Raw genomic sequence first — 27902 nt, forward strand, 5'->3', positions numbered from 1 at the left:
TATTTTTGCATGGTCCGTGGCATATATGCTTGGTATTGACCCTAGCCTTATAACCCACAAGCTTAACACTGACCCTGTAGTCAGACCCATTAAACAGAAGAAACGCAACTTAGCCCCGGAGCGCCGGAGGGCAGTCGACGAAGAAGTCGAAAAGCTTCTCGCAGCGGACTTCATAAGGGAAGTTCATTACCCGAGCTGGGTAGCCAACCAGTGCTGGTGAAAAAAGCCAACGGCAAGTGGCGCACGTGCATCGACTACACTGACCTGAACCGAGCTTGCCCAAAAGACTGCTTCCCCCTGCCCCGAATTGATCGCCTAGTGGACGCGACCTCGGGACATGAGCTGCTAAGCTTCCTGGAAGCCTACACAGGCTACAACCAGATCAAGATGAACCAGTCCGACCAAGAAAAAACCAGTTTCATTACCGAGTTCGGCTTGTACTGTTACAAGGGCATGCCCTTCGAGCTAAAGAATGCTGGTGCAACCTTTCAAAGACTTGTAAATAAACTTTTTCGGCCTTTAATTGGCACGAAAATCGAGTGTTGTGTAGACGACATGGTCGTCAAGACACAGTTCTCCCAAGAATTAATAAAAGACTTGGATTCTGTTTTCCAAATTCTGCATCAGTATAAAATGAGACTAAACCCAAACAAGTGTGTCTTTGGTGTCACTTCGGGTAAGTTTCTAGGGTACATTGTCAACAGGCACGGTATTGAGGCCAACCCGGATAAAATAAAGGCCATCCTTGATATGAGACCACCTCAGAAAGTAAAAGAAGTTCAAAGGCTAAACGACCACATAGCCACTCTGAGCCGCTTCATGTCCAAGTCGGCAGACCGCTGCCTGCCTTTTTATATGGCAATTAAAGGCAAAGGGTTCGAATGGACCCGAGATTGCCAGCTCGCGTTCGACGAGCTAAAGACCTACATAGCCACAGTGCCAACCTTAGCCAGACCCGAGGAGGGCGAGGTCTTAGAACTGTACCTCTCGTCGAGCGACGAGGTGGTTAGTTCGGTACTAGTAAAGGAAGTAGATTGGGTCCAGCGGCCCGTCTATTATGTTAGTAAAATTCTGCAGGGAGCAGAAACGAGGTACCCGCAGATAGAAAAAATAGCCTACGCACTGGTGATATCTGCTCGAAAACTCCACCCGTACTTCCAAGCTCACACCGTCGTCGTCTTAACCGACAAACTCCTAAGACAAGTCTTGCTGAAGCCCGAGGTCTCCGGTAGGCTGACGAAATGGGCCATCGAACTCAGCGAGTACGATCTCCAGTAGAAACCACGGACCGCAATTAAAGCCCAAGCTTTGGCAGATTTTATCGCCGAGTGCACTTTTAGCCACAAAGCCCAACAGGTTGAGCCCGAGGTCCCCAGTTTGGGCGAACCCGGAGCTCCCGAGCCAATAGAGTCTGAACCCCGTAAAGTAGCAACCAGTGTGGCATCTCTCCTGGTCAGGCGAAATGCAAACTGGGATGAGTAGTCCTAGATCCTTCACGTGGATGGTTCCTCGAACCAGCAAGGCAGCGGGGCTGGAATAGTCTTATGCGGCCCGTGCGGCACAAAATTGGAATACGCACTACGCTTTGAATTCACGGCATCCAACAACGAAGCAGAGTACGAAGCACTGATAGCCGGGCTAAACCTAGTGCAAAAGGTAAAAGCAAAGCACTTAGTCATCTGCAGCGATTCCCAACTTGTGGTCAACCAAGTTACGGGCGAGTACGAAGCACGCGAGCTCTCCATGATCGCATATTTTCCGAAAGTTAAAGAGGCCCTACTCAACTTCCATTCACACTTCATCAGGCAAATCCAGAGGTCAGAGAATACTAAGGCTGACACTCTTTCCCGGTTAGCCAGCACAAGCCACAACAACATGAGAACCGTGTACATAGAGGACTTACCTCGGCCTAGTATTCTCGGTGGGGCAGAGGAGGTCGCTCCCGTCCTCGAAGCAGAGCCGAGCTGGATCGACCCACTCGCGAGCTTCTTGCTAGACGGAACCCTCCATGCAGAATGCAATGCGGCCAAGAGGGTGTAGTTCCAGGCAGCCAAATACGTCATAATTGACGAACGGTTGTATCGACAGTCCTACACGCTCCCCTACTTGCGTTGCCTACGACTTGCCGAAGCCGAGCTCGTACTCCGCGACACTCATGAAGGTCTATGCGGCGGACACCTGGGGGGCAAAGAACTCGCCCAAAAAGCACTTCGACAAGGATACTACTGGCCAACGATGAAGGCAGAAGCTGTCGAACTCGTTAGAAAATGCGACAAGTGTCAGAAGCACGCCAATATCCTCCATCAGCCTGCTTCCGACCTCAAATACCTCGCCAGCCCGTGGCCCTTTGCACAATGGGGCATCAACCTCCTGGGGCCATTCCCACCAGCAACAGGTGGAAGAAAATTCCTAGTTGTTGTAGTAGATTACTTCACGAAGTGGATAGAAGTCGAACCTTTGGCAATTGTTACGACTCGAAACATACAGAACTTCTTTTGGAAGAACATAGTATGTTGTTTCGGGTTACCTCGGGTACTAATCTCCGACAACGGCAAGCAGTTCGAGGATATCAAGTTCCAAGAGTGGTGCCAGAACATGGGGATTTGACAGAACTTCACATCAGTCGTGCACCCGCAGGCAAACGGTCAGACGGAAGTTATGAATAGAGCCATCCTGTGCGGACTGAAAGCACATTTAGATCGAGCTAAGGGATTGTGAGCCGAAGAGCTACCAAGCGTTTTATGTGCTCACAGAACTACAGAAAAAACTGCCACGGGAGAAACCCCCTTCAACCTCACCTACGGCACTGAAGTAGCGATCCCGACGGAAATCGAAGTACCAACATTGCGACTAGAAACATACGACGATCGGACTAACGGAGATGAGTTACGTACCAACCTTGACCTACTAGACGAGGTAAGGGACCTCGCGCACATTCGGACAGCGGCCTACCAGCAGCAGGTAGCCCGCTACTACAATGCTAGAGTAAAGCAACGAAGCTTCTGAGTCGGCGACCTGGTCCTTCGTAAGATTATGGTGCCCGAACCCGGTGTGGGAAAACTTGGACCAAACTGGGAAGAGCCCTATAAAGTAAATAGAGCGCTCGGGGGGGCATACGAGCTCGAAACCTTAGAAGGCAAACAAGTACCTCGAGCGTGAAATATTGTGAACTTAAGGCGATACTGCCTATAAACCGCCAAGCGAAGTGGACAAAATCGCTACAAGGGTCTAAGGGCCATGATGCAGAGCCAAGAGGAACCTTGGCGTAAGCAAGCAAAGAAAAATCAGGCATATTATCAGGTCGACAAAAAATCAGTTCGCCACAAAAGCCTTAGCGCCGAAACAGGTCGCGTAAGTACAATAACCCGGACAAGAAAGCGACATATTATCAGTTCGACAAAGAATCAGTTCGGGAAAAAGAACACAGGCCAAAAGTTTGTTTATTCCGTTGCAAGAAACAGGAGTACATTGGCCATCAGAAAGCACTTCAAAAAAAAAAAAATTTACATGCCCGGAGCTACTTCTTCGCCATCATAAGGCACTTCAACAACACCCGAAGGCCCTGCCTCTCCTTCAGAGTCCGGCTTGCCATCGACAGCATTGGCCATCTCCTGAGTTATACGCGAAGTGGATATGGCACTAACATCGAGGTCAGGGTACGTGTTCCGGATCATCCACCGGCTCAGCTTTAACCCCCTTCTGTAAGAATCCACCATCAGATCGTCAAAACGCGGGGAGGCAATATAGTCTTCAACGGCCTTCTTCTTGGCGTCTTCAATGCCTTGGGAAAAAATCTACGTTTTCTCCCTGATGTCTTCCTGAAGATATTCAACTTGATGCTGCAAGCCCAACTTCAAGTCTGCCATGTGCTTGATGACTACCCCCATGGCCTCGGCATCACGCTGAGACATCGCCTGCCTGGCCATGGCGACGCGAGCAGCTTCTTCGACAGCATAAGCAGCCGCCTCAGCAGCTCGGGGATTCGCCTCGACGGCACGGAAAGCCTCTTCAGCAGCATGGGCGGCAACCTCAGCAGCTCACGCCTGTCCCAAGCTCCTCTCCACCTGGGCTGCTAAGGCGTGAATAGAAGAATTCACCACCAAAAGAAACAACAAGTAAGCGACAACAACCAGAAGGATAAAAAATGAAGGCAAACGAAATTTGACTTACCACCATAGCATGTGTTACGGCACGGCAGGCGATCGGATTCAAGGGAAGATCGGTCCACGCCGCGGTCTCCTCGGGGAAAGTAGCCTCCCTACTCTTCTGAAGAACGTAGTTCAGCGTCAACACGCTCCTGAACTCCCCTTGAGCTCCCGAACCCGAGGGCCCAGCCCGTGTATGAGAGAACCCAGAGTGAGCAGGAGCACTGGAGTATGCAGGAGCACCCGTATAAGTGGTCTCAGCGTAAGGCGCCCCGACAGCTTCATGCTTCAGTGGAGTCACCTCGGGCTCCCTGGGCAGATCCTACGATGTGTGACCCGGAACTTGAGGCTCCTCTTCCGGGGGCAGCTTGGTACGAGTTCGCTTGGCGACCCGCTTCCTCCTCTTCATACCTTGGAACAGGCGCCCCCCACGAGTCCTCTCTGCGTCCATCACACCTGCAAAAAAGAGTTCGACATCAAAAAAAAAAATGAAGGAACAGAGCAAACAAGAAACCTGAGCTAGAAACCTACCCGAACTCAGGTCGGCCGCAATAAGCTTGGCCTCCGTTAAGTACTAATGGCAATTTAAACCTTGTTGTGCGCATTTCCGGAGGCCCTTTACCGTCTCTTTGTCGAGAGTGACACCAGAATCAGGAACGGCCTCACCCCACCCGGTCTGAAAGGGCCATCCTTGTGCACTTCGCACACCGAAGTAGTCCCGCTTCCACGCCGGGACCTTATTAGGAAGATCGTGCAGAAGCTTAAAGCCCGGGCGAGGAGAAAGGTAATACGCCCGTCTTCCCCCAGGAAGAGAACCCGCTTGCTTCTTGAGCATCAAGATAGAGGAGAATATCTCCAAGTCTAAAGGGAAGTTCTGTTCACAAAAGAGGGAAACTGTCCCCACCAGGTTCCGAATAGAGTTCGGATGAAGCTGGCCAATGGTGACGCCGAAGTGGTTTATGACCTCGACGAGAAGGGGGTGGAAAGGCAGTCGCAACCCCACAGCGAGCTGCTCTCGAAAAATCACGATCTCATCTGGACAGTGTTCCCAAGGGAAGCTACCCGAAGGAATGAAATATGTATACCCCCAGGCAGATTGTAAGACATAAGTATAGATTGAAGCCCCTCGGGCGTCATGGTCGAGGGACCAAACCTGTCTAGCATTCGACCTCGGCGAGATGTAGATGCCAAACTGCCCGAAGTGGCTCGGCCTACGGGTTCATAGTCATCCTCGAGTTCCACCTCAGGATCACTAAGGTAGTTGGGGGATACGACTCGGTTTGTAGAACCTACGTCAGTCCTACTTGAAGAGTCGTCTGAGCTATCAAAGCTAGACATCGAGGAAAAGAGGTGGATTCAGGAAGGTACTCACCGGAAGAAAGTTTTGAAGGCTCCGGAGACGGGAACAAGCCAAAAACCTTGAAGGTTAAGTAAACAGCCTAGGCGCGAACTGAAAAGTTGGACGCGAGCTCAAGAGGCAAACCGCAGAAGTGACAAATTGACTGGGGTCCCCCACTATTTATAGCTACAGTAACCAAGAACAAGCAGTGCAGATCAAAGACGACCCGACGGCCCGCATTCGCGCTGATCGCATGTCCCCTGAGATCGAGACGTGATTGGCACACGTCTTTCTGAAACTGACAAACGCACAACACGTCTCCCTGCAACTGACAACCGTGAGCGCATGTCCCTTCAGAACGACAGTGGCGCACTTTTTTCAAAATTGAATGACCCGTTGTCTCGTCCCAGCGGCATGAATTTTTGAAATTTAAAATAAACGTGCGTTGCTCGTCCATCAACATTTATGAGCAGTAGGCACGTCTCCCGCCTTCTCGGACACTCCAGAAAACCGAAGAACCCTGGCAAAAGCAACTTGCGCAGTCAAGATTCGAAGAACGGGACAAATCCACCTACCACCTCGCAAAACTCCCCGCACCAGGGCAAGACCCTTGGTGCGAGGAGTGGGGGGCAATTGATGAAGGAAGATTTGTCCCGACCTCACCGTTATGCGAACGTGGCAAAGGCAACAGCTCGGCACAAAAGCAAGCCTTAGGCGTGAGCACCGAGGGGAGAAACCAGCGGTCAGAACTCCCTACTAGGGGCCCGAACTCACCCTTGGCCCCAAACCAGAAAAGTAATCCGAACTGGCATGCATGCAACAGTTCGGGACATACTTCGCCGAACTGGCCCGCCTTGTAACAGTTCGGTACATACTTCGCCGAACTTGCCTGCCTTTTTAACAGTTCGGGATACACCTCGCCGAACTAGCCTGCCTTGTAACAGCTCGGGACACTTCGCCGAACTGGCCTACCGTGTAACAGTTCGGGATATACCTCGCCGAACTGACCTGCCCTATACATACCTCCGAACTCAAGACTTCGCCTCGCTCACCACTCCACCACATCGCCCTCAGGGCACCAAAACCAAATAAACCGTACTATGCCTGACACCGTGGAAGTCCGTACCCGACGGCGGCGCACCAGACTGACTTGGGATCTGACGCTTGATGGCCGCTCTCCAAATGGCCACCTGCCACCGCCTCCTGACACCGCCATCTCCAATTAGAGAGACGGTTCCGACAAAAGGCAGTGACAGTTCTGTCCTAGCAGAAAGGACGACGCCCGAGTTGACAGATACAAGGGTAATCATACCCGACCTGACAAGGGCCTCGGAGCGAGTGCACGAAGTGATTATAAAAGGCCCCCTACCCCCAACAAACAAGGTAGGTGAACTTTGCGCTATCTGGTCTACACTTTGCCTTTGAAAGATTACTAACTTGAGCTTCGGAGTTATCTCACCGGGTTCCCCCCGGAGTTCTCTCATCTTTCCCATTTCAAGCTCCCCATCGCTCTAGCTCAGAGGCGAATTCGTTGACAGCTAAGACCGACCGGATTGCACTCCATCATTTATCATCGAAGGATGTTCCTAAGCTCAGTCTGGAAGGAGTACAAATGCAAATATAAACAGTATAAATATATACAAAATAATAGAAAATGTAAGATTTTGCACTCTACAATTTTATATTTGTACTTCTTCCAAACTGAGCTTAATATGCAATTAAGATGTGTGAAAGGTTTTTGGGACGCAATTTGTGGGGGCAGATGTGGCTTCTCTTAAAACTATGAGCCAGAGATTTCGTTGGAAGTTGTAGCTTGTAGCAGATATGGGTTTGTCAAAATCTAGTGTCTATAAGTAGGGGTGCCAACGAGACGAGCTTTTCACGAGCTACTCGAGCTCGGCTCGTGAGGCCCACGAGCTGGCTCGAATATATATAATAAAATTATAGAAAATAATATATATATATATATATAATAAAAATATTATAATTATTAATGATTATAATTCTTAATTTTTAAATATAAAATAATTTTTTATATATGATTTTTATTTTTATAAAGTATATTTATAATAAAATATATAATAAATATTTTTATAAAATATAAAACGAGCCAAGCCGAGCTCGAGCTTATAAACTTTTGACTCGAGCTGAGCTCGAGCTCAAGGTTCTGGCTCGAACTGAACTTGAGCTCGAGCTCGAGCCTTATAGAAAAGTCTTGAGCCGAGCTCGAGCCTGGTACTATTCGGCTCGACTCGACTCGAATCCACCCCTACCTATAAGCTCACTGTTTCTCCATTACTCTCAGATGTGGCAAAGTTTGGCAGTGCTTATGTAAAAAATGACATGACGGATCAAGATATTGCAGACTTAAGTATTTGCCAGCATGGAAAATCCGTGGAATACTAGTGGATGACGGATCAAGATAAGTCAAAAAGGAAATAAGTATTTAAAATTTGAGCTTTTCAAGAATAAGCATTTATTTTAGACTTATTTTGCAAATGTAAATTAGTGTTTATTGGTGTGGTCTCGGCTCAAATTAAGTATTTATCCAAATAAATAATCATTTTTAAGCAATCTCAAAATTTAACCTTTTAAGAAATGAAAACTAATAGTTTGGTAAAAAGTGGGAATTGTCATTGGCAAGCTAAGTTCAATTTGGATTTCATCATCACAAAATCCGTTCTAACACAGTACTAGAGCCATGCATTTGGAATTAGGGGTGATTACAGTTCGGTTAATTGTGAGGGATTTTTTGTAATCAAACTAATAGTATTGGTTTGAAAAACCGGTAACCGAAATCTATCAATTAATCGGTTGATCGGCTCGATCAGCTTGATTCGTTCGTTCGTTAGTTTTTAAATTTTTATAATATATTTTATATATATTAATACATATTTATTAATTTATAAAGTATATAAAAATATATGTACACCGATCGGTTTGATTAACCATCAGTTTTTTGTATTGGTTAATCAAAATCAAACCGATACTTTTGGTTTTTAAAAACACTAACACTAAACTAACCGATTCAATTAACAAATTTTCAATTCGATTTCGATCGACTTTTTCAATAAATTCAGTTTTTCAATTTTTTTTGCTTACCCCTATTTGGAATCTCTCTTAAAAACATACACAAGCTAATGTAGGGCTACAAGGGCTATGGGGATGGTGTGAGGATTAAATCCAAATTTGCTATTCCCAATAGAGATAGCTTTGTTCAAGATTAGGGTTTAGGGAATAAAGATGGGGTTAGAGAGAGAAATAAAGAGCGTACAATTTAAAAAAAACAGATGGCAGTCAGTCATTGGATCTACATCTGATCCAGATTCCTCAGTATATGGGGTAACATTCTCAGCTGGTGTCCTTAGAGTTCGAAAATAAACAGAAGTCAAGAACTCCCTCTGGTTTGACTTATTGCGTTTAGCTAACAATGAAAATCTTCTTACCCCAAGGACGAAGCTTTCTACTTTCTACTTTCCGTTTTTAAATAATGCAATGCAAGTACTACTAGAAAACGGAAAATAGAAACTAGAAATCAGAATTAATCCAAATGACCGGATTGTTTAAACCCAGAGTTAATCCAAATGACCGGATTGTTTGAAACCAGAATTAATCTAAATGACCGGAGTGTTTAAACCCAGAATTAATCCAGATCCTTAGTTCATAGCTGAACTCTTCAACTAGTTCTAGTTTCTATAAACAAATGAACTAGTTGAAGAGTTCAACTTAAGAAGATCTGGATTAGTTCTGGATTTTATACAATCCGGTCATTCGATACAAGCTCCCATTGTCATTTGTTTATATGTTTTTGACAATCATTGAATTCTAAAATTAATCCTTCTATTATAAACTAGAAACTCAATTCTCCCGATGACGTCGACCCCCTGTTCCCCGCTTGTGACGTTTCTGGATTCGATTTAGATTTTTCAGACTTTCTAAAATTTTTTCTCGTCTTTGATTTCAGAACGTGGGAATTGTTATAGCTTTCTTCTATTAATAGCCCATTCAAATGAAAGTATGAAACTATTTCCGTCTTCTTCAAGTTAAATTAAAACTATAAAAAAAATTCATGGAATTGAAAAACTCGGACTGACGTATGTGCATATCTCACTCAATTACAACCATCAAATTTTGGTTTCTTTGTACAGGAAGGATTATTAGATGAATAAATATTATTACATCTCCAAGCAACAGCCGGCCTGAACGTGGCCGGAATATTCCTCCGGAGTCTCCACCTTTCTCCATGTATAATTCGGCGATTCCAATACGTAAGTTGCATAGGGCCCACCGTACTTGGCCATCCCTAGCACCAGTAGATTTCCCTGCCATATCAGCAAATTCGGTGACAGGAGAATGTCAGCCGGTAACTCGGCCACTGACCTCCACGTGGCGCCTTCTAGAACTGCCACGTGACCAGCCTTACACCTGTAAAACTTCCCCTCCGTCCCAGCCACGCAAGTCCTCGGACACGAGCCTGTGTCCAGGACGTCCTCCTCGACCTTGCTCCATTGCCACGTGGCAACATCGAAAACCTCCGCACTCCGCTCAAACCGTCCCTGCATATCCGTGGAATACCCGCCGATGACGTGGAGTTTGCCAGCGTGGAAAATCCCTTTGCACTCGTCTCGCTGTCTCTGCATGTCGGGAAGCGGGGCCCACTCGTCCTTAGAGAGATCGTAAGACATTGCAGACTTCAGTGCGTTCTTCTCGTCATCATGCCCGCCAGCTACGAAAACCTTCCGATCAGAATCCGACGCGCAGGCGAAGAACGATCGAGACCCCCCCGGCATGTCAGCCCCACGGCGCCATTTGCCGGACATGAAATTGAAAACGAACACCGCTTTAGATACTTCCCACGTCGTCGGGTTCCACCCGCCGATCACCACCAGATTCCGTCCAACCCCAGCGCACTGGCAGAACAACGGCAAACCGTCGGGAAACCCAGGGGCCGGCGGCAGGCTACTCCACGAGCCAGTGGCAGGTTCAAAAAGCGTAAGCCGGTAGGCAGGCGTCGCAGGGTACTTTAGCGCAGGGGACGCTCGGTTCTGTTCAGCTTGCGTAAGGGCAACGATGGCTCGGCTCAACCCTCCGGCCTTCCTCTGCTGGTGAAACTGCACCGACTCCACCTCTTCTTTCCAACCTTTGGAGACAGCCGAGAGAGTGGAGAACTGGTTGTAAGGAACGCGTATTAAGCATTCACGGGCAATCTCATCAGGAAGACATGGAATTAGATCCATCTTGAGATAACAGAAACACGGAAGTAAACCAGGATTTAATCGGAGAAATAGAACAGAGTAGTAAGAAGAGAAGAAGAGAGGAAGAGAAGCAGTTTGTAATTTTAATAAGGAAACAGAGAGACAGAGAGAGAGAGAGTATCTCGAGTTTACAAATTGATGAGAGTGATTGGGTGCAGGGAAGCTTTTAAAAAGCCGTTGGGTTCTAAAAGATAAAGAGGAGAGAGGGCGGTGGGAAGCTAGAGACGGTGGGAGACCACAGAGTAATATATGACAGAGACAGACTGTAAGGCCACAAGAACGAGCGAGACTGGCAGTCCGCCGTTGTTAATCGATTCCTTTAACGGTTTTCTATTTTTTATTTTTCTTATTTTTCTCTCGAGGATAAATAAACCATTAACCTTATTTTATTTCTGTAAAAAGTTAAAGTCAAAGCATATTTAAATATAGAAACGAACTTAGATAGGGTAAATACTATAAATATCTCTTACTTCAAAAAGGAATCCATTTCTTCTGGGTAATTTCGGCCGTCGGGTTGCGCTAATTTTCAACGCGGAGGTCTGTGTATTTTACTTATTTTTGTAGCCCAAAATGGGGCCCGCCCATGTGCGAGTATGCGGCTTCCGCTTTTATCTTTAAGTCCAAGAAAATTTCACTTTATCGAATCCAGATAAAAATGTTCCAACCGTCGATGTGATATTCTAATGGAAAGATGGAACACCACGATGCCAGCCATGTGAGTAGCAGGCAGGCAGGTACTAACTACTTCAAATATTTCGTTATTTAAGGCTTAATTATGAAGTAATCAGGGTTTCTTTTTATTTGCCACGTGGTAAGTATATGATGTCCACGTGGCAATTATTTCTTTCTGTTTACTTCCTTTTAATCCGGGACGAAAGACGACAACACTGACGAACCACGAATCCAAGATCTCAAGTCTAGCTAACATGTTCCTGTCGATTCGAAAGCTTGGATGATCCAATCATCCTTGTATCTAGACACGTGTTAACTTAATTGAAAAGTGTTAACTCCCGCTGCCACCACCCCCAGGGGTTGGGGCCACTTGGGAGGGTTAAGGGAAAGGGGATGGGCTACCCCTGTTGTGTAGGCCCATGATTCATGAAGCAAAAAGAAAAAAAGGGGGAAGTAAGGAATCTCAATCAGGGAATTATGGATGGTTTCGAGACCCAAAGTATCCGCACAATCAGGTGGATAGATTCCTATCGAAGGAAACAAATAGTCCAAAGTCTTCAAATCGTGACGAATCCTCGATAGTGTGTCTGTGCGTGGAAGGTCTTCATGGATGAAGTTTGAATGTTCTATTACTGTCGGTGTCAGCTTTGAGATCTTGTGTACAAACTGTGGAGAAACCCAGCGTTTCGGGCAGAAGTGTAGAGAAGTCCAATTGTCAATTGACACAATGACAGGACACTTACTTTGGAAAGGCAAAAAGCGACAATTCATTGATGAGACAGGTTCAGTTCTTTCCGTTCGTCCGTTCGTATATTGGATGATGATGAGGGGATGAGACGGTGAGATATGATCGTTCATCCTCATCTCCTGCTGAGTTGGGTTGGGGGGAGTTTGGGACTTCTCATTTTATCCGGTTCACAATTTGGGCTGGGCGTGACCTCGGCCACACTGGTCCAAACCGTCCAATAGATCAACCCCGACGTTGGGTTTGGGCTTTTATCAACATGACTGACGGTGGAAGAAAATTTTCTTTCCCCTAAAATGGAAGGATTCCAAATCTGTTGATATAATCCAATTATTGTTAGAAATGAAAGGATTATTCTGCGTATGTTTGATTCATCGTTAAATAAGTATTTTTCTCATTATATTTATCAATATGTATAAATATTTACTAAGTTGGTCATGATTTATGTGTACATCAATAGTTCGGAAAAACTTTATTTTAACGTTTTTCTCAACTGTTAGAGATCAAATCAGTCCCCCACAACGTACCACATCATATCCTCGTCATGTAGGGGCAGAGACAGGAATTTTTTATGAGGGGGGCCAAAACTTATGGATGGGCCATAAGGGAGGCCAACCATTGGGTGAAAAGTGAGGAAAGGGAACAAACTTACATAAAAAAACTGTACTGAGTGTGCAAATTTTTGGACCATAGGGGGGGTCATGGCTCCCCTGGGTCCCCCTTAGCTCCGCCCCTGTCGTCGTGTATTGAGAACATCTCTCGATGATAATAACAGAAATGATGGTGTTATCATCGGGCGATGTTCCCAATACATGGTGAGGATTTGTGGGAGACTGATTTGAACTCTAACGGTTGAACGGTTATTCGTTATTCCGTTGATGTGGTGCTTAATGGCGCTTAATTGTCAATAAATGATTTATCAAGTACTTTTATTAGTTTGAAAACAAATCGTGTACAAATGTTTTTTAATCATAAAGAAACCATCGAAGTGTTTTACAGCTCTAGTTTGGTTCAATTCACACATTGTATTTTGATTCTATATATCTCATATATAATATATGGAATTCAGATTAGCTTAATTCATGAGGCTGTGGAACCAATGATAGGTGATAATAAATTCATGAGCTTTACTGTGAAAAGATGTAGACCCCATATATTTAAATACTAGCACAAAACCTTATCATTAGTTCCACGGCCTGCAGCCAAACCTTGCACTAATATATGAGATGATTTGCGCTGTTGTAAAAATTATAATTTTTTTGTAAATAAGATAAATAGTGGAAAAATAATACAAATTAATCATGATTAAAAATAAAAAAAGTCTTAATTACAAAATGATTTGTTAAAATTTAATAAAATTTAAAAAAGTTATTTCAAATATTTTTAAAATTAAAAATGTGGGTTGTAAGTAAGAGGGTGTAACACTGAATTTATAAAATTCAATCGTCCACGCTATCCAAAACATGATAAATACTAGTGGAATATATATTGTGATACGTTCACACGCTGATCCAATACTGGAAATTTGTAAAAACGACTCAACACAAAGAAGAAAAAAGGAATTTCAAAATCTAATAACTCTTCCCTCCGGTTGCATTTATGAGAGACGACCATTGATGATGATTATTGCTCATATTCTCAGTGGTTTTAGTTTTCTCCGCTTATAATATAAGAGATGACCCTGTTGGTGACGGTTGTTCATGTTTTCACCTTAGTTTTCTCTGCTTAGAATTTCAAAGTCAACCACTGATGACGATGGTTGTCCATTTTCTTGCCGGTTTGTTTTCTCCTGTCAGAATCAAAGATTTCTTGTGTTCTCACCGGTTTTAGTTTTTTGGTTGTTGATGGTTTGCTTTTTCATGATGTCGAAACCCTTATCTTGGATTTGAAAGGATTTCTTCAAAAAGAAAAGTATGAGAGGACAGAAGTCTTAAGCCCTATTTTCATATGGAGAGAGAAAAAAGTTTCATCCAGTTTTAAAGAGATGAAGTTTTACATCAATTTTATCAATGTAAATTTTTCACTAATTTTCGAGGAAAGTATTGACAAGAAAAATAATGACGAGGGTGGATTTTTTACACCCATTTATGAAGTGTATTAACACCTCTACCGAATACATGCAAAATTTTACTGGGGTGTATAATTTATCCCGGTTCCCATTTATGGCTCAAACAAACATTGTCTCAAGTATTATCTCTAGACTGGAATTGTATCACTTCAAAAGAAAGAGAGGGCATTTGCCTCAAGGTTTTCTTTCAATCTTAACGTATGAATCTTCCCTTTAAGCGAATAGGTATGGATTCAAACCGAACTAGCAAATGAACCAAACTAGAGATAATCTGAATTCCCTTCAAGCTTGACTTAATTAGCAAATGAACTTATATATTTGATTTGAGCCCAACTCAAAACTCAATTTAAATCGAACAAAATCGAGCTTTCCACGAGATGAACTGGAATTAACTCATGAAAAAAATCATTTAACGTCCCTACAAGCGAATATATTCTATAGTTATACAGTTTGCATGCTTAAATGTCATTCCAACTGTTCACTTTTTCCTTCAATTCTATGTGAATTGAGTGGACCTCACCACCAAGCAGTTTGTAGGTTGTGTGGTTAACTAGTTGTCAACCTGAACCATCCAACTACTTAACCCAAACACAACTTAATTCACAAAGGAATGAAGGAAAAGGTGAACAGTTGGAAAGACAATTTAAGCATGCAAACTGTAGAATATATTTGCTTGTAGGTGTTGACATTATCCTAGTTTTTCATAAGCTATTTGAGTTTGTTTGTGAAAAACTCAATTCAGTTTGGTTTAAATCGAGTTTCAAGTTGAGCTTTAGCAAAATATATAAGTTTATTTGCTAATTAAGTTGAGTTCAAGTCTAATGAAGTTCGGCTTATGAGATTCAAGGACCTAATCGGGTTTATATTATATATAATGTTTTTAACTTTTTATATATAATAATAAATAATTTTTATATAAAATTTGGTTCAGTATCGAGTTCAATTCGAGCTGAACTCGAACATACAAGTTTTTAAGTCGAGCCTAATTCGAGTTTATATTTCTAATTCAAATTGAGCTCGAGTTCAAACTTGAACCTGATGTTTTTCTGCCAAACTAAACTCAAATAGCCAAATATTTAACTCAGTTTGAATCAACTTCTAATTCGCTTGGAGGGAAAGATTAGTACGTTAAAATTGAAAGATAACCTTGAGCCAAATGCCATCGCTTCCTCTTGAAGTTATACAATTCCTTTTTAGAGAACGGGATTGAGAATTTGAGTTATCAGATTTTGAAAGTCCTTTTTTACTTCTTTTTGTGAGTCGTTATTACAAATTTCCAAAATTGGAATAGGAGCAAAATCAATTATTTTTCACTCTCAACTTTCATGACCCATTTTAAGAGCCAAATGCATAATTTAGAAAACGAAAAAAATAAACAAAACAAAAGTGGTCCTTGTCTTTCGCATGATAACACCAATCCCCACCGATGGATGACTTTGACTTAAAGTAGTTTGTTATGGTTGGATGATAGGATTTGAGGTGGCCTGGCCGGCCCTAATCCAACCGTCTCAGTTTGAGTTGCAGTTCTAAGTAGGCCTGAGCGCCTGAGGTTCGATGTTTGTTATGTATCCATATCTCCCGATAATAATACTAGTCCTAATGATGTTATCATCGGGTAATGTTCCCAATAAATGGCGGGAATGTGCTATAGGGCGTTGTGGGGCAGCCCCTTGTGGGGTGGGGATGTGATCTCCTTTGTTATGGTTGGTTGATAGGACTAGAGGTGGTCTGGCCGATTTGTCGGCCCTCAACCAACCGCAGACCACCTTTATTTAATTTGTTTCTCTTTTTTTTTCATTTTTTAAAATTATCCATTTGACTCTTGAAAGTTGAAGCAGTGGGAAAGATGCCGCACCACTTGCCCATGTATCAAGTTCACAATTGGTGATATAGATAAGGTTTTTCTGTGGCTTGAACTCAGTTTGGAAGGAATACAAATGCAAATATGTAAAGTATAAATACATACAAAATAATATAGAATACATGGTTTTGCACTCTGCATATTTATATTTTTACTCCTTCCAAACTGAGCCTTGGGGACTATAAATTCAATGTATTGGATTTGTCACCATAACATCACAAGCACCATTGTAGCCGGTAGGGACATGATTGGGAGGCGATGGATAACCAAATTCTCCCTATTAAGTGACAGACCCAACTCTAGTGATCATAGGAACAGGGTGGGGTCTTGGTTAGCCTTGACCAATCTGATCCAACCTGCCTGAATTGCAACCTTGGATGCTAGCCAACTAAGGGGTAGTCCAGTTGGTGCGCTGGATGAATTGTTCCAATGGTAGTGCGGTTTCCAATCCTCTTATTATCATTTTTGTAAGAAAAGAGTTGTTGGCGTGATATTGTACTGTTCACTTAACGATCCTATGCATGTATCAAACAAGGATCAATATAAAAAAAAAAAAAAAAAAAAAGAAAACTTAAATTCTTGGGTCTAACTATTTTATTATTTTGATAAGATTCATTCCTATTTAATTTTAGGGTTGGTCTTTAACGGTGCTGAAATTACAGTTATGTTAGCATTGTTAACCAAAGAATAAAAAGAATTCTATATTATTTTGATCTGGTAAATTGAATCATAATTTTGCAAAATTTGAGTCTTGTTTTGTTTATACCTAATTCTAAATATAGGTGGTGTTTGATAATGCTTTTTCAAACATTAAAGTTGGAGGTGTTTGACATGGTCTCCCGTCTAACATCTGATTAGAGGAATAGGACGAATTTATGTCTGTATATGATTAGAAATATTTATCTCAAGGAGTAGGACGAATTAATGTGTGAATGCGATTAGAGGAAAAATGTCTATTATTAGATAGTGACTTTTGGTGGGATTGTAATGATGAAAAAAAAAGGCATGTTTATGTCTAGGTGGTTTGGGCATTTAAATGGTCGTTCTAGGACATGTAACATCAGTTTGTGAAGCTTAAGTCTTTGTTAGGATGAGACGTAAGCCTTAAGTTTCAAGGTGTGAAGCGTAAAAAGGAATAATCCTCAAGTGTATATGAAAGAAACTTTTCTATGGACCAAATAAATAAAAAGAGTAAAAATGAAAAATCACTAGGAAAAATCAAGTTTTATTAGCTTCTTTTACTCTTGGATATATCAAATAAGTTTTTTATTTTTTATTATTTTAAATATAACATCTAAAATTTGTTTTTTCTCATTTTTTTTGTTATTGTATTTATTTTCTTTTTATTGATTTTTTTTTTTGCATAGATCAAATTAACTAAATTTTTTTTCTTTCTTCTAAACTATTGAATAACCATAGATCTGTTATCCAATTATATGAATGATTCTTCACACGTTTCCTTCCTTCTAAATTGGTCATTTGAATTAATTGAGAATTTTGCATTTTGGAAGATGAAATTTAAAATATTTATAATTGTTAGTTGATTCGTTATTATTTTATTTAATACTTAAAACACTAAAATTCAATGCTTATAATCTTTTATTTTATAGATATTTATACCTTCTATCATCTTAACTTTTCTCCATAATTAAACATGGAATCACACTATAATGATGGGCCATTTTCCATGAAGATTGTAGCTATTGGTTCCTCTTAGGGAGCTCGAAAGGACTCTGGATCACCTGCCCACGTCTACCCACAACACACTACCCTTGTGAATTGAAAATATCTACCTCTGCATATACAATACTGTGTACAAAGATGAGATATTCTTCATGCGTAACTGTATTGGGTAGACATGAACAGGAGATCCGGACTCGCTCAAAAGGAATCAACTTTCCATGGCATAAGAGCCAGCCCACTAAAGATCATAGCTAGAATTGATGCCTATGATGCTTTATTGGCTGAGTTGCTTCACACAAATGTTGATCCTGTGGGACCACCAACTCTCTCCTTTTCATCAACTAACCAGACCGTCTGGTGCCCTCCTCCTGCTGGATGGTGGAAAGTTAATGTCGACGCTTCAATGGCAACCATATATCTACGGGGCTCGGTGTGGTGGATAGAGATCATATTGGGAACTTACTTTGCTGCTTATCCATAGCGATCCCCACTGCACTCAGAGAAGAGGAGGCAGAAGCCACATCCTTGTTGGAAGTCTTGAAATTTGCTCATTCTGTCACTAAAGATTATTGTTGAAGGTGATACATTGGATGTTGCATGTCCAATTCTGTTGGAAGGTAGTAATTATCTTGTTGGAAGCCCTGTCTAAGAGTTATTTTACACATTTTGGTGATGTCTCCATAGGTAATCATTTCTTGAGACACACGGGTTCCATACTACGTCGACTTTAGACGCAACTGGTGACCAGCAGATATCCATATTCCTAAAATGTTTGCCATTTCATGTTGCGAAATAAGCTTTGAGTTATAAAAGAAAGAGATCCGTGTGGTATATTCAGCAAGTGCTATCGGGTGCCCCAAACCCATAAACCCTCCCAACCCAGGTCCCGGTGAGATTCGATCTTGCTACAACCAGCAGGAGATCTTATCAATCAATCGGCGTAAGGTTTAGTCGCTGCTGTGTTATGCCAATTCAATTGTCCCTAGGATGGTTGCTCACTTGCCTCCCTAGGGCTGTCAATGGTCAGGTAGAGCCAGCAGAACTAATCTGACTCAATTATATGTAGAATTGCCAATGAAACCAGAAAATCTAAGGCCTGATCGAAGTGGATTCGGATTTTGTAATCTACATCCAATTAATAATCAGGATTGTATATGAATTTGGCTCTATCCACTTTGATTAAAATCCGAATCTAATTATATTATAATATTTATTGATTTTAATATAATTTTATATAATATATTTAACATTATAAAAAATATATTTTATATATTTATTATATATGAATATATGTATATATATATATATATATATATATTAAATTTAGTATGTTATATTTACATTAATTTATTATATAAAAAATAATTAACTTTTTATTTTTTTTTGTATTTTAAAAAATTAAAGCGGAATCGAATTAAATCCAAATCTGATTCAAATCTATTAGGATTTGAATTCAAATCTAACCGGATTCAAATGCAAGTTATCGGATTCAGATTTTGCTAAATCCAATCCGATTACAGCCCTAATTGTATGCATCGCTAAAACATAGGGAATATATCCCCACATAAAATGTAAATACAGATGATATTCCTAATGCACGACTGGATACCGTACTCTCAAGGTGTAAATGATTTTTGCTTGATCTGGAACCAGTATATTGGGTTTGGGTCTGTATCACATGTCTAAACTATTATCGGGCTGATTCTGGGTCTTGGCTGCCCATTCTAATACCTATATTGCTCATTGTGTGCTTTGTAATATTATCATATTATCATGCTAATTAAAATGCATCAATTTAACAAATGGATAATTTGTCAATTGCCTGATAATCCTGATTAATTGGGTTGGTTATGGGTCTGTTATTACTGTTTCAGGACTGGTTCTACACGTTTACTTATCGGTTGACCAGATCTACCCTGATCCGGATCAGACCTGGCCTATTGACAGCACTATACTCTCCCGTCCTCAAGTTGGTGCTGTAAATGAACTTAGTTCAGTTCGTTCTTGAGCTTGGCACACAGGCTTGGGTGGGCTCAGCTTTGGTTTAAGCTAGGTTACTTATATAATACACCAGACACATTATTTCATAAAATTAATATCTTATAATAAGTATAAATGTTACATTTTCTTGTTATCTCTTAGATATGTGCCCCAAATCATGATCTCCCTTGGTTCCAATGGACGATGGCTATGCCTGGTTTGTCCGAAAATAAGAGAGTTTAGAACCTATTTGGTTCACCATCAGAATTAGAATCGATATCCCCTAGAATCAGAATCAGAATTGGTTCAGACTGGAATCTAAATGAGAATCAGACTTGGCTGGAATGAAATTTCATTCCTAGGGGAGGCGGAGGGAATGGCCATTTGGCCCATTCTTTCAAATAGGGGGAATGCCATTCCACCAGGAGTAGGAATGAGGATTCCAATTCCACCCAACCAAACAGTTGGAATCGGAATGGGACCCTATTCCCACAAATGACAAACCAAACAGACCATAAGTACATTCCTTCAAGTTTCAGTTTCTCTCTTATTGTCTGTCAATCCAAACGCAGCCCAAGTGTAACACATCCAGGGAGCGAGAGAAAGGCTAGGGGAAAGGAGCTTCAGACAAATCATCTACTCTCCTTGGATGGGTTACACCTAGTTCATCAAGATTCAGGGCGAATAAAACCTTGTTAGTCAATGATTCATTTATGTTTCAGTGCAGAGTTATTTCGACAGCATCTTGCATCATCTAAGCTTTCTATCCAGTCACTTTTCAATTGCATGTCCAATTCTTATCGATCCCAATCCATGCCCTTAGAACGACTTAGTTGTTGACTTGTGTCCTGGCTCTTATCATTGCCTGCCTTATATTTAATAAATTTTGATCAACAAACAGATAAAAAATAAACAAGTAGTTTGCATAAAAAAATGAAAAAGATGAGAGGGGAGCAGTGTATTCAATCAATGCAAAATTCTTCTCAAGTTATGTAACTAATCCTGATTGACTGAAAATGACCTATGACCATCTCTTGCATGCTAAGCTAAGTAAGAAGCCGCTGATACAACAATTGATACAGTCTTGTTGCTCCCAAGGAATGGAAAAAAATTTTCACCAGAAATGGAAGTGATTCCAGTCAAGAAATCTGAATTTTATATAATGCAAAGAAAAAAATAAGTGAAATTGAACAAGAATCCTGAAACTATTTGTCACCAAAACCTCCATGGATCTTTATATGGAGGTACGTAGCTCTCTGTGGGAGGAAGAAGTCGAAAAGAAGCCACCGTTTTTTCTAGGAAAGGTCCCATCTGTACATTAACGGAAAGTTTACAGACTGTTTACATGTGAAAATGTGTGTGTGTGTGTGTGTGTGAGAGAGAGAGAGAGAGAGACTTACAAAGTTCCACTGCTTGGTAAGAGTAGAAGCATTCAATGAGTACAAGTAACCTGCAGCCAAAGGTTAAAAATGAAAGAACTGCAATTAACAAGAAGCATCTAGTGTGAAAGAAGCAATAACAAGTAATGGAAGCTAAGACTTTGAAGCATCTAAACATAGACCTTACAGAAACCAACAAAGATTGGATATGTACAAAAAAAAAGGTTTTGTATAACTTCTAGCAACATCCATAAAGTGGTTTGACTGTTAAAAAAGACAACAACAAAAGATGTGGTGACAGAGTATAATAGTTAAATAGGATTTGACAAGAGACCCAAACTAGTCGGGATAAGTCTTTTGCTGAGTTGATAAAATGTGATAAGCGATATCTGACAAACATTTCAGGTAGGAAGTATGGGAATAAGGTCCTACCATCTCGTTCAGCAGTAGAACCTACATGGTGTCGATAAATATTTGATTCTTGAGCCTGCATTTTTCTACAAGGATCAACAACAGCAACAAAGCATTCCATAAAGTAAAAAGTTTTAAAATTCATGGAGAAAACACTAACAGATTTTGTGGGTGACTTGCGAACTAGATATTCGTAGTACCAATAGGGCTCACCATCAATCTGTTAAAATGAAAACAATGAAGGGTTCTAATCATTCTCGTATTAGTGTATTAACTGTAAAACAAGACTTACGGTAATGATTTTGGGGGAATGTTCCACATTAAAGAAATACGATTCTCCAGGAAAACATTAAAAATCACTTGAAAAGAAAATGTGAATAATAGGGAAAACTTACTTCACTAGAATGTGTATCAAGAACAGAGCTCTCAGCCAGACGCTGACTGGAAGTGACACGCTGCAGAGTAGCATAGGCACAAGTTCAAACTACTAGGTTGAGTGATAAACTTCAAGGAAGAAAAACAATTTAGATAAGCACCCTATAATAGACTGAGTCAGTCAGCTTTCTGACCATGATAGGGGTCATCCCATAAATCTAGATCCAACTGATGAAGCATGTGCTTCAGTCCACCAGAGGATCTCATCAATCAAATAATGAATTCCAACCATTTTCACATATTTTTCATAGCAAAGCAAAAGATATCAATTCATTGGATAAATCAGAAATAAAAAAAATCTGAATTCCAAACTATAGGTTGTATTAGGTAACGGTTTCAGGAAATTAGGTACCAAAGCAGACTTATCAGCTAAAACAGAATCAGCAACATCTTTTGCGCTCCATGTCTTCTTATCCTTCATTTTTAAGAACTGTGAATTGGAAGGACCTATCTGGACCAAAGAAGATCAAAATCATCAACCTTGACAAAGAACAAGTAGAGTTGTGCCTTGTTGAAGCATTGTCTTCTAGAAGTTACCGAAACAGAAATTATGAGGTTATCTTTTATGTCGACCCGCTCGGACACTATACGTTGGCGTGCATCAGCTGTACAACATCAATAACCAAGTTAAATTTTCTTTTATAATATCTAGTGCTCCTAAACGTTTTATCAGGTAATACTTGGAGTTTAGAATGGAATGTGGATTAATTCCCAAAATATATGGCAACCGAAGTATACAAGCAGAAAGAATGAGTGTTCACATCAGGGTAGGAGGATTTGAAAGCACTTTCTTTCCTGCCAATGCTGTTCACGCTCATGCACAGATGATTTAGTCTCAACTAATTGGTCACTTTACGAAAAGGATGATCCAATTCAAAGATCTTTAATTTACTGATGTATTGTGCCTTTTTGGAACAATGGAGGAATGTGAGGAACAATCGAGAAAAAAAAGATTTATAATCCAATTTGTAAGTGGGTTCTTGATCAGGAGGATTCCATGGTCAACCACTTTTCCAAGGATCAGCATCACAAAACTTCAACTGATATAGTTATATCTTTTGGGCTAATGCTGGAGATGTTTCCTATCATTTATCAGCCCTTTTGGCCTTGAAAAATACTTAATCCAGGAATGGCAGGAAATCAAACAAATTGCACGATATTACTACTTAAAATTGAAGTATCTAGCATGTCTACCACTTCGAAGCATATAGAAAATATAGCTTAGCACAGACAGAACTGCTACCCTGTATGGAATAGGTAGGGAGCAAAGTAAATAAAACAATGTGCCATTGTTTTATGGTGTAAACATTCCTAGAGAAAATTTATTGCACTTGAGAAAGAACAATGAGCCATAGTAAATAAAACAAGACATATATCAAACTTACGAGATAGTGGGGCAGCTGAAGAATAGCGTTCTGGTTTTCTGGATTCCACCCTTGAAAACAGATGAAAGTCATCAGGTTTTGAAAGTTTAAAGAAACTATAAAAGAACTAGTAGTTTTGGCTTCTAAATGAATAAAGCAACATGAATAGCATGCATAGACTTGTAAAAGCTATAGCTGCCGTAGCCAATTAGTAATCTGCATAAAATCTTTAAAAGAAAAAAGAAAGAAAAAAAGGAAAGAAAAGAAGAAAACTCTGAAAGAAAAATCAATAAAGGGTGATTTCTCAGTAGTACCAATTAAACTTTTACAGATCCACCAGTTTGAAAAAAAAAGGTTAAGTTCTTAAAGAAAGATCACATGGAAATGATATAACCAACCATAAGACCACAAATAAATATATTCCTGAAGTCATTTATTTCGTTGAACATCCAATAGATCATGGACATGAAAGCAATCCTTATTCAAGATGCATAGAAATGGATTTTTTAGAAGGAATTACGTTTTCATAAATACCATCCACCAGAAACCTTGTAACAAGTCTAAAATAGTAAATAGAATTTCAATAGGAAGGACAACCTATAATCATTCCAAACAACTACCACAAACATGAGTCATCAAGGACGAAGACAATTTGTAGCAATTTTGAGTTTATTGGACTGATAGTCTTCACTTGATGAACAGTACATAGATACTCCAATTCATGTCAAACACTATAATTTTAGTTCAAATTCAGTGTTCAATACCTTCTACATAAAAATCCTTGGTGTATCTAGTTAACCTAGTTCAACCAATACAAAGTGTTATTTTGGGTTTCCCTGTTAATGTTTTGTTACGCCATCCAACAGTATGGACTTGTCTCTGGAGGTGAGCAGATCCAGTTTAATCTTTGATTCAAACTAGCGGACCGAAATGTTTAAACATCAATAAAGGTATGGTATTGAAATCAAATACTGAAATTATTAAAAAAGGCCATTACCCAATGTTGGTCCCAGCTATGTGGGATCTTGGGAGGGGTAGACTGAATACCGTCCTAACCTTTGCCAATTTTTTGCACAAGTGTCTGCTTTCAGACTTGAACCCGCATTCTCATGCTTGCCAGTCCAAGATTTTACCATTGCACCAAGTAATGGTCCCTAAATTTTCAAATTATTATCGACTAATTTCTTATGATAAATTACTAGTGACTCAATACAACTAGGATGGTAGAAGCCATGAAAGATTTTGTTTGGGCAAGAACCAAAGACGTTCCCATAAGTCCCAATTTGTTTAGTTGAAGGTGGTTTTACTTGTGCAGCTTTGTTTTACTTTCCTTTTTTCCAGTACAATTGTAATCACAAACCCAGAAAAGGATAAACAAGCAAAGAAAGAAGTGAATTTAAAAGAAATAGCTAACAACAAGAGATTCGTGTTGCCAATTAAGCAAGGCAGTATTGTTCTTTTCGAATGAAATTCCAATTCAATTCAAGACATGACCTACCATTTGAAGACAAACTTCTTTGATGGCAACTCCACTGGGTACAGAAAAGAATAAGCATTTATATCATCAATTAGTAAGGACATTTTTAACTCTTCTTCCGGCTCAGCAGCAGCAACCAGAACTAGGGAAACCAAAGCTACATATTAGAACATCTCCGAGCTTTTGTAAAAATTAAGGGGAACTGACTTAACCCATAAATGTGAAGCTTTTGTAAAAATCATTCTTTTCAATCAACATATATTACGTGAAAGATAAAATTATTGGCTAAAAAGTGGAAATGATACGTAAGAAGGCCGTCATTTTAGCTTACCTGAAGGTGGAAAGATCATAAATACGGTAGAAGAAAAGCCAAACAGTACTAAATCCCTTTTTCGAAAGTCATTTCCCGAAGTGGGTATTGAAGAAGAACAAGAAACGAATGGGATTTTCTCTGCTAATAGGCACTTCTTCTGATAAAGCTTGCGTCTAGTCTGGTTTCTGAACCAAAAGAAAAGAGGTCAAACTTATGAGAGAGGTGTGTAAAAGAGAGAGCAAGAGAGAGTACCTGAAAAGGATTGGAAGATTTGGAGACGAAGGGTTACTGAATTTGGAAAGAGAAAGAGAGGGAGGGAGAAGAGCTGTCGTCATTGTTCCTCTCCTCTACTCAGTGTTAGCTCATCCACTCGAGTATCGAGTCACTCATTTGGCTGAATAACGCAACCCAAAATTAATAATAAAATAATAAATAAAAGGATAAAAGACTTAAACATACCCTCAGTTTTTCCGAAAGGACTTTAAAGATATGAAACATAACGTGAATTCATTTAAAATTTTTAAAATTCCATTTTGCCCCCTATGGCACTTATTTCTTCATCTATCCATTATCCAATATTTGTTGGGGAAAGCCTATCTTTTTATTAGACAAAGCAAAATCAACTTGAAGGCACCAAAAGTTTTCTCTTAAGCAAAAACCTAGACACCCAAAATCATTATTCAAACAAATTTTAAAATTTGAAATCAAATGTTTTAACAGCTGTAGATCTTATGATTTATAGTTGGAAAAGAATTGAGAAGTAAGAGCTTTCTGATTATGTTAGAAAGCACATTTTAGATGTTGGAATCATCCATCAACAACGTTGGAATCTATTAGGGTTTAAATTGGTGTTAGAATTTGACTTGAATTGGGTGGTACTCATCAAACAATCTCAATATGAGCTTTCCGATTCCAAATGCAATAAGTTAAATGGGATTGTATAGCCAATGTCTACTGTTTAGTCAAAATTTGATTTGAATTGCATGAGATTCATCAATAAATCTCTTCATATTCGGATTTATAATCTCTGTGCTTCTTTTTGAAAATTTGAAAGAAAATGAAGGACAAAAGAATCATAAGGTATCTTTAAGTCCTTTTAAAAAATTCAAGGTATGTTTAAGCCAATTAATGAAAACTGAGGATATGGTTATGTCTTTTACCCTAAATAAAATGATTAATTTAGAAATAGCAGTTTTCCCTGTCTCCATTGCCTATTCGGACTCACCAAGGCATGTTCAAGTCATTTGCTCTAGTGATGACGGGGAGTGATGTCCCCAACTCACAACTTTTTAAAATGTCTAAAACTCACCATGAGTTTTTAACCTTTAAAATATTATGGTGAGTTTTAGACAATTTTCCTTTAAAATATTATTTATATTTTAAATTTTAAAATTGTATATATTAAATATTTTAAAATATTATTAAATAGATTCATATTCATCTCAATTCAAATAGATATATACTATCTAAGTGTTAAAGTAATTTAGGTTAATGAGTTTTTCATTTTTCAAGTAAATTCTTTTTTCAAAATAATTTTTTAATTAAAAATACTAAAAAAATTTTGGGAATTTGGGTCCTGAAGGGAAACCTATCTCCATCAGGGACGAGGGACAGAGGTTCATTTTTATCTCTATTCGGAGTCAAGGTCAAGGATAAGGAGTTATTTTGAAATTGGGGTCAAGGATGGCAAATATGGTCTTCCCCCAAACTCAACCAGTGGCCATTCCTAGTTTAGATTAAGTCTGCATTTGCCATTCCTTATTTTAAGGACTTATTTCCATTTTACAATTAAAAATTCAGTGTTCATAGGGGCATTTTAACCCCAAAAAGGAAATAAGTCCTTACAATAAGGAATGCCAAATGCAGCTTAAATGGATATAAATAGAATTATCAAAAAATGGATATAAATAAATAAAATAGGGAAGTTGATCGACTTGGCAATTAGCAATTTGTCATGTTCCTAGTAATGACTTGTGATGCATTGGGATCCAATTGCTTCTAACAAGCACCTCTCACCATAAGATGTGTGGAAACATATCATGTGGAACGGTTTTTGGTTGGGAGGATAGACTGAAAAATATCCTGTGTGAGAGGGCTTCAGCTTTGATTCCTATATTGACACAGCTGCATTGAAGAAGCTAGCTACTGAAAAATAAAAATAGTTTCATCCTAAAGTCATTTTCTTGGTAGGGCTTTCCTAGTTTCTTACTAAACATACCTTGTGAGTTCAATGGTGGCGATAGAGGTGTTCATGGTTTGGTTCGGTACAATTTAAAAAAAGGCCTCAAATGAAATCAATAATTAATAATCGAATTCTTGGACTAAACTAAACTGTTTTATTATGGTTTGGTGTGGTTTTTACTACGACTTAGGCCATTCAATTAGCCTTAACCCAATTAAAAAGCACAAACAATATATACGATTGAATAAATAATACATATTCTTTTAATTATCATAAAATCATTGAATCATTGTAATTTATATGCTATTTAAGCATCAATTTGGTTAGAATAAGGGAGTGCTTTGATAATTTATTTTATTATATATTATATATTATAATACATTTCGGTTTACGGTTTGGTTTTTAAATTTCAAAAAAACCGATCCAAAACATAAGCCTAGACTCTAGACCAAACTGAATTGAAATTTGCGGTTTGGTTCAGTTAATTTTAGCGGTGTGGTAGTAGAAGGGTATCTTAGCTTAGACCATGGAGGCATGGATGATTAATACTTAAAAGTCTTTTGGCATAGCGCTTAGATTCGTTTAATCCTGTG

At 39.9% G+C, this 27902-nt stretch overlaps 2 protein-coding genes across 2 annotated transcripts; both read right to left on the reverse strand.

Moving 5' to 3' along the window:
* Nucleotides 1–9556: 9556 nt before the first annotated feature.
* On the reverse strand, nt 9557–11025 carry LOC148842761 (F-box/kelch-repeat protein At1g80440-like). Its single transcript, XM_088958866.1, has one exon. The coding sequence runs from the start codon at nt 10719–10721 to the stop codon at nt 9660–9662; it is 1062 nt and encodes a 353-aa protein (XP_088814992.1). The 5' UTR covers nt 10722–11025; the 3' UTR covers nt 9557–9659.
* Nucleotides 11026–20709: 9684 nt separating this feature from the next.
* Nucleotides 20710–25579, reverse strand: PPD5 (PsbP domain protein (Mog1/PsbP/DUF1795-like photosystem II reaction center PsbP family protein)). Its single transcript, XM_088959666.1, has 11 exons — nt 25380–25579; nt 25146–25312; nt 24836–24956; nt 23359–23408; nt 22511–22578; nt 22326–22424; nt 21934–21993; nt 21699–21758; nt 21560–21614; nt 21149–21198; nt 20710–21059 (listed from the first exon to the last, which is right to left on the reverse strand). Exons 1-11 carry the CDS (start codon nt 25460–25462, stop codon nt 20961–20963), a joined length of 912 nt encoding a protein of 303 aa, XP_088815792.1. The 5' UTR covers nt 25463–25579; the 3' UTR covers nt 20710–20960.
* Nucleotides 25580–27902: the final 2323 nt, after the last annotated feature.

Source organism: Nelumbo lutea, chromosome 8 (assembly GCF_056320005.1).
Source record: "Nelumbo lutea isolate HS-2025 chromosome 8, American lotus-T2T, whole genome shotgun sequence".
NCBI classification, from domain to species: Eukaryota; Viridiplantae; Streptophyta; class Magnoliopsida; order Proteales; family Nelumbonaceae; genus Nelumbo; species Nelumbo lutea.